Genomic DNA, 19,816 nt, shown 5'->3' on the forward strand with positions numbered 1-19,816 from the left:
TAATCACACAAGCAGCTCCATGGCTCCATGTTGTCCCTGTGTGATGTTCAGTACAGGTGAGGACAGTCTGAGGACAGAGAGCTCTGAGGTTTAAGTTTATAATTATGAAATGCACCATGAGACTGTGACAGGTCTGTACGTCTTGACCACATGTCAGCTGTTCAGCTGTAGTAGAGGAAACCCCCCTGTTCTCAGCTCCACCGCGAGGAGCATTTCAGACCCGGCTGAAATGCATGAGGATGCGCGGATCCGGTGTATTTATCAAAGCTTGGTCACCATGCTGAGGCACCGGGTTGGTTTGAGCTGCGTTCATGAAGCCAGTCTTTAATCTCGCGTCTCCAACTTGTTCAGAACGCTGCTGCCCGATTTTTAACAGGCACATCCAGGCGTGAACACATTACCCCTGTGCTGTCGTCACTCCACTGGCTTCCAGTTCGTTTTAGAATTGATTTGAAACTTTCATTGTTTGTTTTTTACACCATTAATGGCCTGGCTCCCTCCTACCTGTCAGAGATTTTAACTGTCCGCGATCATGGCAGGCCCCTCCGTTCTTCCGGCCAGCTCCTGTTAGAGGTCCCAAGGTCAAGACTTAAACAGTGGGGCGATCGTTCTTTTGCTGTCACAGCTCCCAGGCTGTGGAACAGACTGCCCCCTGACATTCGCACCACTACTGACCTCAGCCTTTTTAAAATCGAAGCTGAAGACACACTTTTTTAGATTGGCATTTAACTCTGACTAGGGTAGTCCTGCTCTTAGGTGTACTTATTTTGCCTGTTTTTTACTTAATGCACTTTTGGAGGGCCTTTAACACCCTGCAGCACTAGAAGTACTTTCTTGTGTTTTCTTGCAGCACTGTAGCACTTTCCTGTGTTTTTTTTATGTATTGTTTTTATGTATTATTTTATTGTTTCGATGTAAAGCACTTTGGGTACCGTCTGGCTATTGAAAAGTGCTATACAAATAAAATTTGATTGATTGATTGATTGATGAAGTTAGAGGCTACTTTCAAACTCGTTACTCACTGGTCGTCAGCGTTTTAGCGATCGTACAGCCTGAGGCCAGTATACAACAGGTAACGGTGTTGTTGTCTCTTTTCACCTCCTCTCTTCCTTGTGTGATCAGTGCGCTGCATACACGTTTTAAACAGAGATGGCTAAGCGCCTGGTTTAACATATTAGTTAGCCAACGTTAGCTACAATAGCGTATAGAGTAAAGTTAGAAATACCAGTAATGACTAATCAACCCACATTTTCTTTCTTTTTAGTCCCGTTCCAAATAAGGACTTTAAGTTGAGCTGTCGGCTCCTTCTCATCTTTTTGCTGCTGTGCCGCGTCCTGTCTGTGTCTTTGATTGAGCACGTAGTGTGAGGGGGAGGGGGAGGGGGGCTTCCGAGCGGTCAGTATACGCAGGGTTTCTTGTTGTTTTGAAATTACAGCCTGTGCCCACTGTTAGTTTTCAAACTGTAAAAAGTGGGGGGGACAAAAACATGATTTTGAAAAGTGGGGGGGACATGTCCCCCCTGTCCCCAGTGGAAATTGCGCCCTTGGTCAACTACATGCAGTCATTTCATCATCTTACCAGCGTGCTTGGGAAACACTGAAAATAAATGGTGTTTAGCGCTGGATCTATTCAATATTTGGAACTTCCCCCATGACACACTTCATTTCCGCATTCTCTGATTCCAACAGGAGTCTATGGCCCACAAGACTTGCTCTGCCCATCAGTCATGTCCCTTGGCTGCCCGCATGAGATCTACAGCTCTGCCTATTTCCTGACCTCAGGCTGTCAATACTCTGTCCAGCCCTTTGCACATCAACTAGCTCCCCCCTGTTCTGGCGATCACTGGTGCTGCCCTGATTGTCTGCTCTCCAGCACCCAGGCCATCAGCCGTACATCCCCTGCCCCCGTTATCCAGCCATTGCCCAAGATTTCTGACACTTTTTTACCTTGGTTTTCTTCTTTCGTTATTAAAGCTCGCTGGTACTTCCACCTGCCTGTCAGGAGTTTTGCATTTGTGTACTTTATGAAAAACCCTGACATACAGAGCGTTCTTGTATGTTCCAACTTATTGTTTATAAGTCCAGCAGCAACTTGACTGTTTGGCTCACTCTCACTGCTCTCATGTCCCACTGGTACCCAACCAATACAATGTAGGTTGCTTTTATATACGGGTCTAGAGGCAGTTCAGACAGTTTTCCACAAATATCCAGTGGCCCCTTGAACACATTTTACACGGTAACTGCAGAATCATTTCAGATTATATTTCCTCATACAAAATAGTGAGGACTTGTTCCACCTACTTACCCTAGGAGTCCGGGTGGAATACCACAATTTTCTAAAACTCTGAAAATGGCATCTCTGCTTGTTTTATATAAGTTTAATAACACTGGCATATATTATTATAATAATAATAATAATTCTATTGATTCTCCTTTTCAGGAGCCATATGTTTTTCAACGCTGATTGTTGCCACAATAGAGACAGCCCTTCCTATCTGGATGATGAAGACCATGTGTGCTAGCAAATGGCAGCTAGGTATTCAAGACAAGCCTCAGTTGTGCATATCCTAGAGCTCACAGTCCATATAAGCACTCATTGTTTTTGTTTATATACATGTCATGCACACACTACAGTTGCAATTGAAGTTAATTTCCTGTGAAGATTTTTGCTACAAAATATCTTGGATGTAAAACTAAAATTATAGCTGTATATGTCTCTGTTGCTGTCTTATTCCATCTCACAACGTCTTTGTGACAGGCGTTGTCTTCCTGCCAGACAGCATATCCTACCTCATTGCATCCAATGTCTGTGGTCACCTGATACAACAAAACAGTGGAAGGTATGTTGATAAAAAAACAAAAACAAACTGAGAGGCCTTTCAGAGTTTGTGCAGAGGAAAGAAGCAGAGATATTGTATTGTATGCATAAGACCACAATTCAGTCCATGTTTATACAACTTTAATCTCATCTCACAGGTGGCTATGTGCTTGTATTGGAATGACTGTTGCTGGAATAACCATGATTTCTGTGAGTCCAATGGATTATATAAATAGCAAACTTTAGATTAAAGCCCCCAAATGCAGTGTAAATATTTTGGAACTGTTCTAGTAGCGGTTAAAATGAAAAATGATACAATAAAATTGAATATAATGAGATCAATTGAGAATGGTCAGTTTTAACCATGATACTGTACATGTCTGTCTTTATATTCCAGTTTGGATTTTCCAAGACCATCTACCATGTGATTGTTCTGAATGCATTTGTTGGCTTTTCAGTTGGTAAGTTGATCCCTTTATTTGTTGTTTGATAAAAAAAATAAAATACATGTTGGCTGAAATAATCAATAGTTATCTTGTTTCTAACAGGCACAGTTGACTCCTCAATAATGCCTCTCATGGGATACTTGGTAGACCTGAGATATGTACCAGTATACGGTTCGGTTTTTGCTATTGCTGATGTCGCTGTTTGCATTGGATTCTGTGTAGGTGAGCATTTTTCATCTTTATGGAACAGTGGCTCTGTTGTGAAAGGGCAAAACAAATATTGCAGTCAATCCAGTAATCAATATTTTGATGTTATTAATCGATAAAATAACTATATGACATGTTAAACTAGTGTATTGAAGTGACAAATCAACACATAATCTTTATTTATTGTACTCTACTAGAGATTAGAGAAGTTCTCGTGTCCAGGAACAGATTTCCAAACAAATGCTAATTTTGGTCTTTGTCTATTGGCTTTGTAAACAGGCAATTGTTAACTAACACACTGGCTATAACAACTTTCAACGGTAATGTCAATTATCTGTTCATAGCTCATTGAGTTGTCCTTAAGTGGCCATAAAACAAACCAACTACTGATGGGCAATGAGGTGCTGATATATGAATTTCTTCAGCTTTGGGTCAGAGCCTAGCTGTTCCTTGTTTCTTTGTCCTGTGTCAGTAGCTTCGTATTTCAGATACTAAGTAGAATATACAGAGATATATTGTGTATCACCATTCAGCCTGAAAATACTGAGATATGAATTTTGGTCCATATCCCCAAGGCCCAAGATTTAAACCAATGACTGCAAAAAATAGTGGCCATGTGAATCTCACAGTGGGTTGTTCAAGCCATCGCCATCTTGGCACAGCCTGACTCAGCCTAACTCCTGGATAATTCAAAAACAGGAAAGAAAAAAGAGGCCAGGTTACTGAGACATGGCTACATAGCTGGAAGCTACCAAGTAAGCCAAAGCTATCGCAGTTGACACAAAACGAGAAGTACATTTCGGCTTGCGTTCGGCGCAGAGTCACTCGTGTTTATTCGAGTTACTCATGTGAGTTTGACCACCGTTTTTTCCCCCCAAACAGACAGGATACCTTACTATACATTAGTTGTAAGCAAGTGAGCAACAGCAGGCATTTGTGTCTGTGTTGAGTTGAGCCTCTGACCAAAGTCAGCACACAAGAGATCCTGGTTCTTTCTGTAATCCTGTCATATTCTTTTCCCATCTCCTCTCTGTGTGTTTGTGAGGTACATTTCACCTCTATGAGAAGCAAGAGGGAAGATAAATGAACAGGGGAAATCATCTGTAGAGACCAACACTGTGTTTTGCACCAGACTGTTTATTTGTGCTGTGAAGCTGGGCATTTTAACATGGGGCCTTGTGGTTATTGACTCATCCAGAAGTTAATTGACTCATCCAGAGGTTGAGAATTCTACATTTTGCCAACTACAGGGAACACACCAATCAATTATATATCAAATCAAAATTACTCAAATTACCTGATTTAATAAACTACCGCACAGTACAAATGATGTACAAGGCTGCCAACAAAAGCCTCCCTCACAACTTACAAACACTATTCCTACATAGACATGAGGGACACAATCTGAGAGGGAACTTTGTTTTCAGAAAGAGAAAGGTACGAACTACATTAAAGTCTTTTACCATGTCGGTCATGGGTGTCAGACAATGGAATAATCTTGATGAGGAACTCAAAAAATCTGCAAATCTGAGTGTTTTCAAAAAAAAATATGTAAATATGATTATTGATCGTTATAAACTGAACCAAGAAGAGAGTCTGGTAAAGGTCAGAGGCAGGAATCAGCAAACGCTATGTTGAGACTACAGGGAAGACTAAACAAGTACCAACTGTACCCAAACAATAGCTGACAATGAAAAGTACAAATATCCACTTTTGTGAAGAATTCAACTGACTCTGTTAATCGAGACACAAGGAGAATCAATTGGTACTGTCTAGAGCTGGACTGCAGCTCTGTTCACTGCATGCTGCTGTAACATGTACGTCAAAATACAAAAGAAATATAATTTGTGGAAATAATGTATTCTGTGGGTAACGGGGGCGGGACTAGATAAGCATCTGCTTCTCCCGCTTTCCCTTTCGGCCATGTGTACTACCTGATTTTAACTAAGATGATGTGTGATGATGACTGTCTAATAACATGCCGAAATAAATAAATAAATAAATAAATAAACCTGCCTTAAACATTAAACTGAAGCTATGTTAATGACAGTGAGAGCCTCAGAGTGTGATGATGTTTATTTGTTTCTTTTGAGGTGTTGAAAATGGTCTCTTCTGTCCAAAGGTCCAGCTATTACAGGTCCTTTGGTGGCATCGATTGGATTCCCCTGGCTCATGGCCATGATTGGAACAGTAACTATAATCTTCGCTCCACTCTGTATCTTCCTTTATGGTCCAACTCGTAATGAGGAACATTTGGTGAGAGCTGGTCGGAGTAAATAACATATAGAACTCATGTAATACATAGAACAGTAACACCTGGTAATCTGCCAGTTTTTTTAAAGTTATGTTATAGCTTTTGATTCTATGGCTACTTTCTGTTTACAAAGTTGATTGCTTTTGATTGGACGGCTCTACAAACTTTAAGAGTAGCTGATTTACAATGCTTTACTTGCTATACTTCTGAGGTGTTACTGGTCCAAGCTAATTTACTATGTGGCTAACTTAGGAATTTAGGAAGGACCTCACACACAAACTAGTAGGGATTATGAACAGCTGGTACAAATAAGGGGCAGCATGGCGGCGCAGTGGTTAGCGCTGTTGCCCCACAGCAAGAAGGACCTGAGTTCGAGAGGGCCTTTCTGTGAGGAGTTTGCATTTTCTCCCTGTGCCTGCGTGGGTTCTCTCCAGGTACTCCGGCTTCCTCCGACAATCCAAAAACATGCAGAAGTTAGGCTAATCGGTTACTCTAAATTGTCCGTAGATGTGAATGTGTGTGTGAATGGTTGTTTGTCCCTATGTGTCAGACCTGGCGACTTATCCAGGGTGTACCCTGCCGTCGCCCAATGTCAGCTGGGATCGGCTCCAGCCCCCCGTGACCTTGAAAAGGTTAATGGTTTCAGATAAGGGATGGATGGATGGTACAAATAAGAAACAACAAGCTCAACTCACGCATATAGCTTCAGTACGGGGTGCTGAATCCCTCTTGTAGTGAATTAAGAAAAATAGAGGACAGCACTCCCATCAAACTGTTTATTTTTGCTGGATGTTTCGGGCAAGACTCTGCCTAGATATTTTTATAAACAGTGTTGGAACTTGAAGGATTGTTTAGTATAACTGTGTTTGTCATAACTGTGTACACTGTTATTCCATTATTAAGGGGAATCATTTCAACCATCTGAAGTCAGGTGTCAACATGACTTCAGATGGTTGGGGGAGAATGACATGTTACACTAAATACGTGGTTTACCTGTTAAAATGTCCATGTAATATGTAATATTTATTATGTAGGCAAAACAAAACAGGAGCTAAAAAACAGAATCTGTGAACATAAGTGTTCTATTCGTAACTTTGATGTGAGATCATCAGTAGCCACTAGCCAGGCACTTTAACAGTCATAACCACAGACTGAGTGATTTACATTATATGGGTATTGAGACAGTGAGAATGACACAGAGAGGTGGTCACATGGACAGAATCCTCCCCCAGAGAGAAGCCTATTGGATACACTTCCTCGACACTCTGATTCCAAAAGGACTGAATGAGGAGATTTCATTTACTTGTTTCCTGTCATACAAACATGTGCAGTGTTGATTCTGTGATACAGTTAGGTGCTCTTCTGTTGTGCGATTTAGTTTTGTTTGTATGAGACCCTGCGTTGTCCTTTGCTCTCCTTCAAAAGGATACAGCTCCCCCGATATTGATGTATATCTATTGTGCCGTTTTGGACAACCTATAATTAGCACACCTGTGTAGTTTTACTGCGATTTTGCCCAAAACGTCCTTGTGGTAAGAATAAACAGTCTGATGGGAGTGCTGTCCTTTATTTTGCTTTTGTTTATGAACAGCTGGTGCCACCCGGTCCGTGGTTCTATTTAACCTGGGTGTTATCATTCATTACCTGCTTTTTTCTTGTGTTCCAGGCAATATTAAAAGAAAATTAAGGAGACTCAGCCTGAGACCTTAGAATCACAGTGTAAGTAGACTTCACTTCAAATATTCTTACATATCCATGGTGTTGTGTGTTATGGAAAATAACTTTATTTGGTAACAGTTTGTTTCCAGTGGTAAAGATTAATGATCTTCTGGTCTGTGAATTATTCATTTAGGATGTCTGCGTTTTTGAGTGAGTTTTTCTTGGCAAATATCAGAAGGACTGCGATGAAACTCATGACAACAGGATCTTGCAAGTGCGAGCCACTGTTGAAGCACGTCAACTCTTCAGGATACACCACTATCCTTAACAACAGTATCTATCAATGTGTGCTAGGATATATGTATGGTAACTGTTATTAGACCAAAATAAGGGACAATTTGTTTTAACTCAAACTGGAATTCAGGAATGTCTGAACATTTGGAGTGAGGAAATGTGGGGAAACGTATCTAGTCTTCTAAATTAGGGCAAATCAGTGTGCCTTGAAAAAGATGATAACTTTGGTGTGTGATGCTGTTGATGTGAGACATGTTGACAGATCATGTCTTAGATTTCAGAGTCAGACAGAATGTGTTAGGCAGATTGGTATGCTGTGGTACAAATGGTCCTTCAAATACACAGCTGTAAAATACTACTTCTCTTGTCAATGTTGTTAATTTTTTTCTTCTTTGAACGATATTGAATCCACAAGGGTCACGTGTTTTTGCTGTGTGTTTAATACTGTCTGTGTTTTGATGTTTAACAGAGAGCAACATGTGAATGTTGATTATGTAAGGCGTTGTTAAGTAGAATCTTAGCCCAGTAAAAGACATGTGTGAGGAAACACAGAACTAATTATATTTACTAAGGGTTAAACCCTTAAGAACTGTACTTAACTACACATTTGAGGTAATTGAAGTTTACTTAAGTATTTCCAATTTGTAAAACTTTATACATATCAGGGACAGTTTACTTTTGACTCCACTACATTTGTGTGACAGCTTTTAATGAGTAAACACTTTTTCCAATTCCAATTTTTCACACCCTGTCCAGTGAAAACATGTATCATCAGATGTGTTGATTTTAAATGTTTGTGATTAACCTGGCTGAAAAAAGGAGTGCCTTTTATATATGCTTCTTGTCAAATAAACAAAAAATGTCTTGGATTAGCTGGAAAATGTCTGTCACAAATCTAAAAACAGGCTGTTTTTATGTGGTTCTCACAGGACAGCCATGCTACAAACTTATCATGATCATATAGAATAGAATGCATTGCTGTTGATTGAAGGACCCAACCCTTTTTAAAGTTGTTAAAATGAGTTCAACCTTAAACATCTGCAGCAGTGAAATGACACATACACATTAAAGCAGCAGTAATATGAACCCACAAACATCAGATATATTATTAAAACACTGACAGAGAACATTTGACTGAACAATGGGCACTTTAAATGAAGGCAATACCCACACCATGTATACTGAAGTACAACAGTTACCAGGGTCAAAATACATGAAACCTGAATTGTCCCCCTGTTTAATTAAACAGGTAATATAGATATTTTAATATATTGATGGCCGAACTTTGTACCAGAAAATGTATTGGGGTAAACAAAAAACTTTAACATGATCTGATAGTACAGCTCTGCAGACATTGAGATAGAAACATTCCTCTAAAAACAAGATGCTTATATTCTTCAGAGAAATAAAGTTTAAGTGAATAAAACAGATCGGCATTCCATAATGTTCAAATTTACAGTGGGTCACATTTTTTAACACCTGCATCCAGTTGAGCTGATACGAGAGCCAATATGCAGTACCCGGCCTGCAAAGATATATGTTACGATGAATTTATCATGCTAGAAATAACCAGATAAAAGCAAGCCTATCACACCACGTGCTTAAAGGCACCATAAATACAGAAAATGGCATACTCAAAAAATGTGCTACAGTGTAACCCTTTAGATTGTCCCACCCACATGCTTCCTCCATTGCTTCCATGAGTGCAATAGTGTGGCTCACAAATATATCAGATGCTAGATGGGTACATTCATTGTTGGTTTAAGTCTTTCCATGGGATTTATTGGCAATAATACAAATATAACCAGGCTTATCCTTTAACTATAATATTCTACTTCATTTTCATTTACCGTTTATCCACCTATTTTGTCATGATCAGACTTCTTTTATTAATTCCATTTATTTTGTGTTTGTGTATTTTTGTGTTTGTGTATTTTGTGGTTTGTGTATTTTGTGTTTGTGTTTTTGCATTTTTGTATTTTGTGTTTGTGTATTTTTGTGTTTTGTGTTTGTATATTTTGTGTTTTTGTATTTTGTGTTTATGTATTTTGTGTTTGTGTATTTTGTGTTTGTGTATTTTGTTTTATTACAGTAGTACTCGGATCCTGTGGTGTTTGCAGGTGTAATTCTCCTGTCGACCACTAGATGTCCCCCTCCACATCATGACTGCTCCATCGCGCCAGCTGCTGGCTCAACCGTAGCCAGGAATTCTGTTGTTGTCTGTAGAGCGCGCGCGCAAACACACACATACATACACACACGCGCGCAAAAGCACACTGAGAGTACTGGCCACGCCCCTTCGTGAATAATTCATCACCTCCCGTCGACCGGGAGGAGGCTCGTGCCCACTGGAGCTCTTCAGACGTCAGCTCGTGCTCACCGGTAGGAAGGAGAATAATGGTCAGAATGTCACCGTGTGGCTGTTGATAAGGAGGAACTGATATCCGGTAATGAATGGGGAGTTGGGAAGAGCGGCTATCCGTCTCACGCCCGACTCCGCTGGCTTGTACCGGGGATCCACAGAGGAGCACACACCGAGGGGCTTGATCATATTCCGACCGTGACCGACCTTTTATCTGCCGGGTTGACGTTGTTCCTATCACCGCTGCTTTGAGGGGAAAAACAAACGGCGAGGTTGGTTCATTGTATTTCTCGTGCGTCTGTGCGCGCGTACGTGTGTGTGAGAGATTGATATTGTAGTAAGATAGCGCGTGTGTGTGTTTGTGTGTATGTGTGTGTGTGTGTGTGTGTGTCTGTGTCTGTCTGTGTGTTTGTGTGGAGGCTCACATCACCTACCAGCACAGCCATCATAACACAGACATCAGTGCAGTACCACAGGCTACACTGTTCTGAATGGTGATAATGATCTCAAACGTATTAATATTAGTCTGTTATTTTTATTGTTGTTTTTACAATAATGTGTCATATGTACCCAGCTCGTGGCCTCCATCTTTTAGGAACTGAGCACAGCAGCTCTGTCCAGGTCAGAATTATTGTGGTGTCAATAAAACAGACGCTTAAAGTGACCACAGAAACACATGCAGCCCCAGCTGTATGATACCATTTTTAGGATTATGATCATTTCATTTTGATTGTGAGCCGGACACCAGCACAACATTGTGTTCGTACACTATGGAGGATGGAAAAGGTAGAACAGGTAACCCTCACGAGGAACTGTGTTCATGAACGTGTGTCTAAGATTTTTTTACTTTTCCCGCCCTTCTCGAGCTGCTGTTCCTTTTTCTTTCTCCTACGTTTGATCACATCTTATATATTGGCATTGCTTGTACTCGGCTGGGCGTCTGTTAGAGCCAGCTGGTGGTTAACAGTTGTTTTGGCAGGAAATCCTTTGTGTGGAAATGACGGGATTATCTCTCACAATACCACAACCAGTATTAATCTATATCGTTCTGATGGCTCTGAGTGTGTGTGGCCTATAAGCAGAGTTGGTTATATCTATCTATCTATCTATCTATCTATCTATCTATCTATCTATCTATCTATTGGGTTGCATCAATGTACCTGTTTCGATGTTTACATTGATGTTAACTGGTGGTTATCATATCAAGTACATTTGCATACCATTGCAAGCCTATTGCATCGCTTTCTTTCTACGTAGCTAGCAGAAAGATAGATGCACAGCTAGATAAAGAGCTGTGTATAAATCTACAGCATCCATCCCTCCCTCCATCCAACAAGGTACAATAGGGCATCCTGAATGTCACATGAGAGTCGGAACCCTGGGTGAAACAGGTCTTGTACTCACTGCTACACTGCTACCTGTTAATCTCATTGCATTTAGTTCATTGTAAAAACTGAAGGCATCTCAGAAGAGTGTTTAAGCATTTTTCAACTCGGGTATTTCAGAGACACATGAGAAAATCAATGTGAGGATAAAGATCAGGGGTTCAAAAATTGGATTTTGAATAGTGAGGGGGTCAGTGAAAATTAAACTCTTCTATCTACATATATCTGTCTTTCCAGCTCTGTATCGTGCTAGCCACAGTAGGTAGAAAGTAAGACTTCATACATGAAGTATAGGACTGCAGTTATGTCATCTTTCTACGCTGACAACTTCAGACATGTTTGTGCAGAAGGCAGTCACTCCGACCAAGTTGTCCTTTGCCAAATTTTGTCTCCTCGTAGTCTCCCTCTGGCTTCTTTTCCTAGACATCGGCGGTGCAGATGGGTGTAATCCCATGTTAATCTGCCTAACCCTGTAGTTCATAGACTGGGTTTAACACCGCTCTGATTAAAAGCCCCCCCACCATGTCGGTCATTAGTTTAATTAGATCACTCACACAGCAACGCTACTGCTAGCCTAATTAAAGGAATACAGAACATAAGGTTAGTGCCATGGCAATGCAATGTGACAGATTTTTAGTTTTTTTTATATAGCCTAAAACAAATATTACATAGTCTTACATACATTTTTGTTTTCAAACCCTACTGGCTGATTCACTACCATGACCCCAGTGCACCAAAAATTAGTTGGAAGATGTTATCTTAATGTTAGTAAATAGAGAATAATAGAGATTAAGAAAATAATCCTAAATCTGCAGTGCCCATGTTAGCTCGACTCTGACTTCCTGTGGAAGTAACTGTCTGGGAAATAGGCAGTGTGTAGTTGTAATGCTTTGGTATCATTTTCCATATGTTGATAGCGACATTAGAGTGTAGACCTGACCACTGTCCTTGATGATCTTTTGAGAGTTTCATATTGCAGAGGGTAACGTACCTGTCAATAGTTCAGTTGCCGTGCAGTAGTGTAATGCAGAGTGATAAAGGTCACAAAAACATATGTTGGATAATGGTTTAACAGGGTCTTTATATTAGACCTGTTGCTCATCATTTCTTGTTTACACACATCTCCATATAAGTGCTTAGTCCGACAATTATTTTCCGAATTGCTGAGTACAGCCAGCTCTGTGCAGGGATGACCCGGAATATAAAATGTCCTTGGACTTTTGACTCAAACCGGCCTGCCAAAACCCACCGGGGGAGAAACCACCTCCCGTACAATCGATTTCATACTTGATAAAGAATAAAGTAGTCAGGGTTTGGTGGGTAAATGATGTAGAGCAATACAATACATTGAAACCCATGTATATTTTATAATGGTGTATTTCATTATTATATAAGTGTACAGTGTTGATTTGTTATCTACGCCAAGCTGAATGGAATTCTGAGGTGTGCTGAAATGTAGGAAGTTGTGAGGCAGACAATACAGTCATAACATAAACAATGGATGTAGTGTCAGCTAAACCTGAACACTGAAGGTCCAATACTGTTCTCATCTTTGGGTTCATACTCTTGTAAGCAATATGCATTAATACACTCAAAATGATCCAAAATGAAAGAAACCTAAAATGTATCAACAGTTGCATGAGGGTTCAAACATTGGAGTGACAGATATTGTGATTTCCAAAAACGGAAACCAGTTAGTTGTTCATTTAAGAGACCTGTCTTACTTTCTCTTTTGTATATTACTGTTGCTCTTAAATAAAGCAAAAGTAATGGAATGGAAGAAAAAAAAATGCTAAGGATTTCTTATCCGTTTATTTGATTAATCACCAGAATAACCGGAAGAATACCAAAATAATTATAGCTGCAGCCCTAATCACAACCCAATGGAAGGTCTGACGGTATGTTTGAAGGCACCGTTTCTGAATACAGGCTGTGTGTATTTCTCTGTGGACTGAGTGTTTTGATATTTTCGCAGCATTTATTCAGCACCTATACCTATACCCAATTTCAGTTCTTATTATTGTAATATATAAATGTATATATTTCTGATGATATTAGATTAATTATGTTATTCTGGTGATATAAGGCAGATTATGTTATCACTGCTGTGGTCAGTAGACCGCTTCAGATGCAGAGCCTTGACTGATATTTTCACTGGGCTCTCTGGTCCTGAATCTACTCTGCTCCCCGTCTCTGTCTGCTGTCTGTAGAGCACTTAATTCATATCAAGCTAGCAATTTTAGCATTGGATTCATTCTGTTTCAGGGTGTTTTAGCTTCTTCCCGTCCCAGAGCTTTTTGGCACCCCTGTAAAGCAGCTCAGCAGCAGTCCACTGCTAAATTGATGATAAATAATGTGTCCACCAAAATGGAAAAGGAGCGGGCAGAGCCACAGGACCCCGTGCCCATGACAGTGCCAGACACACGGCTAAATCACAAGACAGGAGCCACACACAGACAAGCAGCACACAACAGCTGACTGTTGGCATGGAGTGTCAGGGTGGTGGACCATCTGCATGCAGCCCAGGATGTATGACAGTGCAGACCCTTGCCTTGATGAAGCAAAAATTGATTTTTCTATTAGCCCGCCCTGCCCAGTATGCATACTCAAAATACTCGAAAGGTCAATATATTTTCAGGCCAAGGGTTTGAGCCAGAACGTGCTTTTAGGTTTTATCAGCTCCATCAATATTTATTTCACTTAGTCTAAAAACATTTTGAACTGTTGGCTATAACCAAGTAATTGTGCACTGCAAACCAGTGTTGATGTGCTCGGCCAAAGATGGCTTGTTAGAAAGGGGAACCCTATGAATCCTATGAATCCTGCTCAGTGGCACATGAAGCCAAAAAAGTTTGACTTCCTGGGTGTAAAATGCAAAATACTGCAAATTCTGACAGTGGAATTAGTCATTTTAGTCCCCATGGGTTGCTACGCTACACAAGGATTGGTACCCAGCTTGATTTTGACACACATCATCAATGTTTTTAGAATTTCAGCATGAAATAGCCATCTGAATAAAGCCAGACCAGAAAGGTGCCTTAGATCTTTTTTTTTTAATCTCTGTGTTCCCTACCAAAGAGCCACTTCATTACATTTCGTTTGAACCTCTGAGCACTCCAAACTTTTTTTTTTTCTGAAGTTATTTGAAGCAAAAAAAGATTATTTATTTTTTTGTACTGTTAAAACCGTATTAGTGGAACAAAATGGTGGCTGTGATCACCCTAGTTTTTATCCATGTGATATTATAATTTCCCAAAAATTCTCTTATCGTTTTATTTTTGCAGCAGTTACTGGGTGTGCAGTTTTCACAGTGTTGTCGATCGTTCTCCTTGGTTGAAGCAGTGTATCTGCATCGCACCTTTCAACTAGAATACAGCTCATGAAGGCATTAAGAAGAGATATAAAGAAACACAATGCAGTATACAGTAGGACAGTGTCATCTCCTGTTTCCATGCAGGAGATGTTACTTAATAGTGATTTTCTCGCTGCCACGGGGGGGCCACCAGTGTGAGTCTGTCCCGTGAAGCTTTAAATGACTTCAAAGCGTGTGAAAGTGAAAAACGTTAAAAGCATTACAAAAAGGTGAAAGGCTGGCATGTGAGTTGGTCCTTTGTTGACTTATCTACGGGAACTTTTTTTGACACACACACTCCCTTCCTGCATGTGGGCAAGCTGAGGGGAGTCCTGAGCCATTACAGGAAGTCAGGACTGGCTTCTCTGGGGAAGAGCGATAAGAGTGTGGAAGAGTGTGTGTGTGTGTGTGTGTGTGTGTGTGTGTGTGTGTGTGTGTGTGTGTGTGTGTGTGTGTGTGTGTGTGTGTGTGTGTGTGTGTGTGTGTGTGTGAGTCTGTGTGGGCTCAGCTGAAGGTGAGGCCATCTGCACTCTGCTGCTGCTAATAACACACAACCAAGCTTAGTCAAACAAACCAGTCCTGTACTGTGTATGTTCTTAGGGTTTAGTGTGTGTGTGTGTGTGTGATACTGGCTATCTCCTCCGCTCATAGCAAGCAGCAACTCTTTGTGTGGTGTGTTGAAAGGGGGCATCCCTCTGAGGTGTCGAGGAAGAGGGGGCAGTCAGTCAGTGCAAAAACCCCACTGACTTACAAGAGAAGCAGGGTGAGAGCATCTCCCAGCATGCATCTGAGAATTCCCACGAGGAACTAGCGAAGTCGCTGGAGAAAAGACTGAAAAAGCACACACAGATGATAGATGCTATCTGGGAACAGGTAGAAGCATTTGAATTGAATTTGCATGTAGTTTCATGCAGACTCATGCAGGCAGCTCTGTGAGGGTGTATGAACAGTGGTGCCTTGAGCTAAATGCTGATATCAGTTAGGCCCTAAAAGATGTCATGGGCTTTTCTTTTTTTGGGGGGCAGATATTAGTGGGTGTTTGTCCCTGTGTGAAATGGGAATAAGTTGTTCTGTCGCTCAGACGTGTTCTCAAAGATTTGACCTTGATTGATTTGACATGAATTGGTACTTTTACTGATAAACCTACTGTCTAACATTTGGTATAAAGGATAATTCCAATTTATTTCAACCCAGTGTTTTGCCCATAAAAGTTACCATTCTGACTGTATGAGTTCTAATTTTACTCACCACCTCCACTGAAGAGATTAGGAGAGAAAACAAAGAACAATGTGCAAATCAATATGTGTCGGGGAAAAGCAGCGTATGCCTCCTGCAACTTTTCACATAAACATGATTTTTACATGAACTTAATGGTAAGCTTCTGTCTGAGAAAGCAGCCTCCTGGACTGATCATTAGAACATATTTGACAAATGTTAATGTTGTTGGCCAGATTAAGGTGTGAAGGCAGCCTTTCTCAAAGTGTGGTCTGCAGACCACTGGTGGTCCGTGGTGGACCCCTAGTGGTCTGTGAGTACATTTGGTGAAATATCATGTTTTAAATGAGTGTGTTTCTCAAAAGTCTGTGACTTTGAGCAACTCCAGAGCCTCGTAGTGAGTGATATATATGTGTTGTTTATTATATTAAATCAACTTTTATGTAAATTTAAACATTATCATTTGAATTAGCTGTTTTGCCGTGTTGTCACGTAGCCGAGCATTTTGCAACACTGCCTGTGTTAGAATATTAACAATGATGCGGTGGATTGCAATGTGAGATTAAACCTCTCCAGTTTGGAGCCAAACGTTAACTGATGGAGCGGCAGCACCATTCTTCCCATTAAGATGGCACAGAGACAATCATGAGAGAGTCATTTGTTATACACTATTGAGGTAGGCCAAGTGTTGGGAAGCTACGTGGTCTGTGTTTTTTTTTTTTTAATTGCTTGAGTGGTCCTTGGTCTGAAAAAGTTTGAGAATCAATGTGGGAAAAGGGAAAAGTTACTAACAGAATTAGTACAATTTAGCCTGAGTGGAATGTGAAGGTCTGTTCCACTTTTCATGGAATTCTCTGCAACAATTGTCCAGATATTTCAAAAATAGTGTGGTGGTGGTGTAGCGGTGCTAAAGGAAAGTCAGAGAATACCCAAAGACAACAGGATACATCACCTGGGAACCATGAACGTCTGTACAAATGCCGAAACATCTCGTAAAGATACAGTACAGACCAAAAGTTTGGACACACCTTCTCATTCAATGAGTTTTCTTTCTTTTCATGACTATTGACATTGTAGATTCACACTGAAGGCATCAAAACTATGAATTAACACATGTGGAAATATGTACTTAACAAAAAAGTGTAAAACAACTGAAAATACGCCTTATATTCTAGTTTCTTCAAAGTAGCCACCTTTTGCTCTGATTACTGCTTTGCACACACTCTGCATTCTCTTGATGAGCTTCAAGAGGTAGTCACCTGAAATGGTTTTCACTTCACAGGTGTGCCCTGTCAGGTTTAATAAGTGGGATTTCTTGCCTTATAAATGGGGTTGGGACCATCAGTTGTGTTGTGCAGAAGTCAGGTGGATACACAGCTGATAGTCCTACTGAATAGACTGTTAGAATTTGTATTATGGCAAGAAAAAAGCAGCTAAGTAAAGAAAAACGAGTGGCCATCATTACTTTAAGAAATGAAGGTCAGCCAGTCCGAAAAATTGGGAAAACTTTGAAAGTGTCCCCAAGTGCAGTCGCAAAAACCATCAAGCGCTACAAAGAAACTGGCTCACATGAGGACCGCCCCAGGAAAGGAAGACCAAGAGTCACCTCTGCTGCGGAGGATAAGTTCATCCGAGTCACCAGCCTCAGAAATCGCAGGTTAACAGCAGCTCAGATTAGAGACCAGGTCAATGCCACACAGAGTTCTAGCAGCAGACACATCTCTAGAACAACTGTTAAGAGGAGACTGTGTGAATCAGGCCTTCATGGTAGAATAGCTGCTAGGAAACCACTGCTAAGGACAAGCAACAAGCAGAAGAGACTTGTTTGGGCTAAAGAACACAAGGAATGGACATAAGACCAGTGGAAATCTGTGCTTTGGTCTGATGAGTCCAAATTTGAGATCTTTGGTTCCAATCACCGTGTCTTTGTGCGACGCAGAAAAGGTGAACGGATGGACTCTACATGCCTGGTTCCCACCGTGAAGCATGGAGGAGGAGGTGTGATGGTGTGGGGGTGCTTTGCTGGTGACACTGTTGGGGATTTATTCAAAATTGAAGGCATACTGAACCAGCATGGCTACCACAGCATCTTGCAGCGGCATGCTATTCCATCCGGTTTGCGTTTAGTTGGACCATCATTTATTTTTCAACAGGACAATGACCCCAAACACACCTCCAGGCTGTGTAAGGGCTATTTGACCAAGAAGGAGAGTGATGGGGTGCTGCGCCAGATGACCTGGCCTCCACAGTCACCGGACCTGAACCCAATCGAGATGGTTTGGGGTGAGCTGGACCGCAGAGTGAAGGCAAAAGGGCCAACAAGTGCTAAGCATCTCTGGGAACTCCTTCAAGACTGTTGGAAGACCATTTCCGGTGACTACCTCTTGAAGCTCATCAAGAGAATGCCAAGAGTGTGTGAAGCAGTAATCAAAGCAAAAGGTGGCTACTTTGAAGAACCTAGAATATAAGACATATTTTCAGTTGTTTCACACTTTTTTGTTAAGTATATAATTCCACGTGTTAATTCATAGTTTTGATGCCTTCAGTGTGAATCTACAATTTTCATAGTCATGAAAATAAAGAAAACTCTTTGAATGAGAAGGTGTGTCCAAACTTTTGGTCTGTACTGTACATTAGAACCCACATTTTCATTCTTCTTCATTCTTAATTGCAATGCTTGTTGCAGAGGACTTTGTTTAGTGTAGTGGTCGGGTCAGGTTTTGGGTGCATGGGAGTATTTTGTGGTGAAAATTTTTAAATGAGAATGGATTATTAATATTAGTATAATATAATGAATAATATAGTAAGGTAAAGTATTCTCAATGAAGAGATTTGTTGCTTGACCCATAATATGTCAGAAAATTGTGAAAAATGTTGATTAGTGTTTTCCAAAACCCCAAATATCCTCTAATGTCTTGTTTTGTCCACAACCCAGATATATATTCAGTGTATTGTCATAGAGGAATAAAGGACTTTCAACTTTTTTTTCTACTTACAAATTACTCCAACTGATTTATCTATTATTAAAAATCAAAAACTGAAACAATTTATCATTGCAGCTCTGAATATATTAAACTGTATAGTATTTGGTCTCTTCAAGGCTTATTTTTGTTTGTTTGAGAGTGACTTAAGCCAAAATATTAGTATCTATTTATGATTAACTAGCCTACACATAAAAAAAAAAGTTTTATTTAAGTTATTAGAATGGTTAAAACACAAATTTCAGTATACTTTTTGCTGTGTGGTATTATTTTATATCACAAAATGATTGTGCTTAAGTAGCAAAAATAAAAGCATTGGACCAGATGCTTAGATAATTTTGTGCATAATTATATCCTTCCTCCAGTGGTAGTATAAAAACAGTTTTAGGCAGTAATTGGGTCGTCCATCTGTGCTGTCTGTGTGTGTGTGCTGTTGTCGAAATGAAATGGGGCGTGTAAATGTGCTAGCATGATGGTAGCTCATGTTTTGGTTGTAGCATGTTCAGAAGTAGCATGTTTACTTGTGACTAATGAAAACTTATCATATGTGGTTTAATTATTCCTATTCATAAGTTTGGACAAAACCTTCTTCTGTATGTGTGTGTGTGCGTGTGTGTGCGTGTGTGTGCGTGTGTGTGTGTGTGTGTGTGTGTGTGTGTGTGTGTGTGTGTGTGTAAGACAAAAGTTGGAGGAGGTTAGATGGAGCTGTAACTGACGACAGATGGTGTGTTTGTGTGGGTGTGTGTGTGTGTGTGTGTGTGTTCGTGAGAGAGAGAGAGAAACATGCACACACAGCATGTATCCCTCTGTCTTTCACAGACACACACACACATGAATAAACTTC

General features: G+C 40.5%; 2 protein-coding genes across 2 annotated transcripts in view; one reads left to right on the top strand and one right to left on the bottom strand.

The window, feature by feature from the left end:
* The window catches only part of LOC311267772 (ornithine decarboxylase-like), a gene marked incomplete at both ends in the record, with an annotated part of 32,105 nt that extends 21,877 nt beyond the window's left edge, over positions 1–10,228 (bottom strand). Inside the window, one exon of the mRNA XM_084371002.1 lies at positions 10,091–10,228. Within this exon, the coding sequence (XP_084227128.1) occupies positions 10,091–10,228 (138 nt within the window). The remainder of the gene's footprint in view (positions 1–10,090) is intronic.
* Positions 10,022–19,816, top strand: part of LOC311267698 (protein TANC2-like) — a 50,558-nt gene continuing 40,763 nt past the window's right edge. Inside the window, exon 1 of the mRNA XM_084370919.1 lies at positions 10,022–10,311. The gene's annotated coding sequence lies outside the window, so the exon portion shown is untranslated. The remainder of the gene's footprint in view (positions 10,312–19,816) is intronic.

This window comes from Pagrus pagrus (genome assembly GCF_965226575.1).
Source record: "Pagrus pagrus genome assembly, chromosome: 13".
Classification (NCBI taxonomy): Eukaryota; Metazoa; Chordata; class Actinopteri; order Spariformes; family Sparidae; genus Pagrus; species Pagrus pagrus.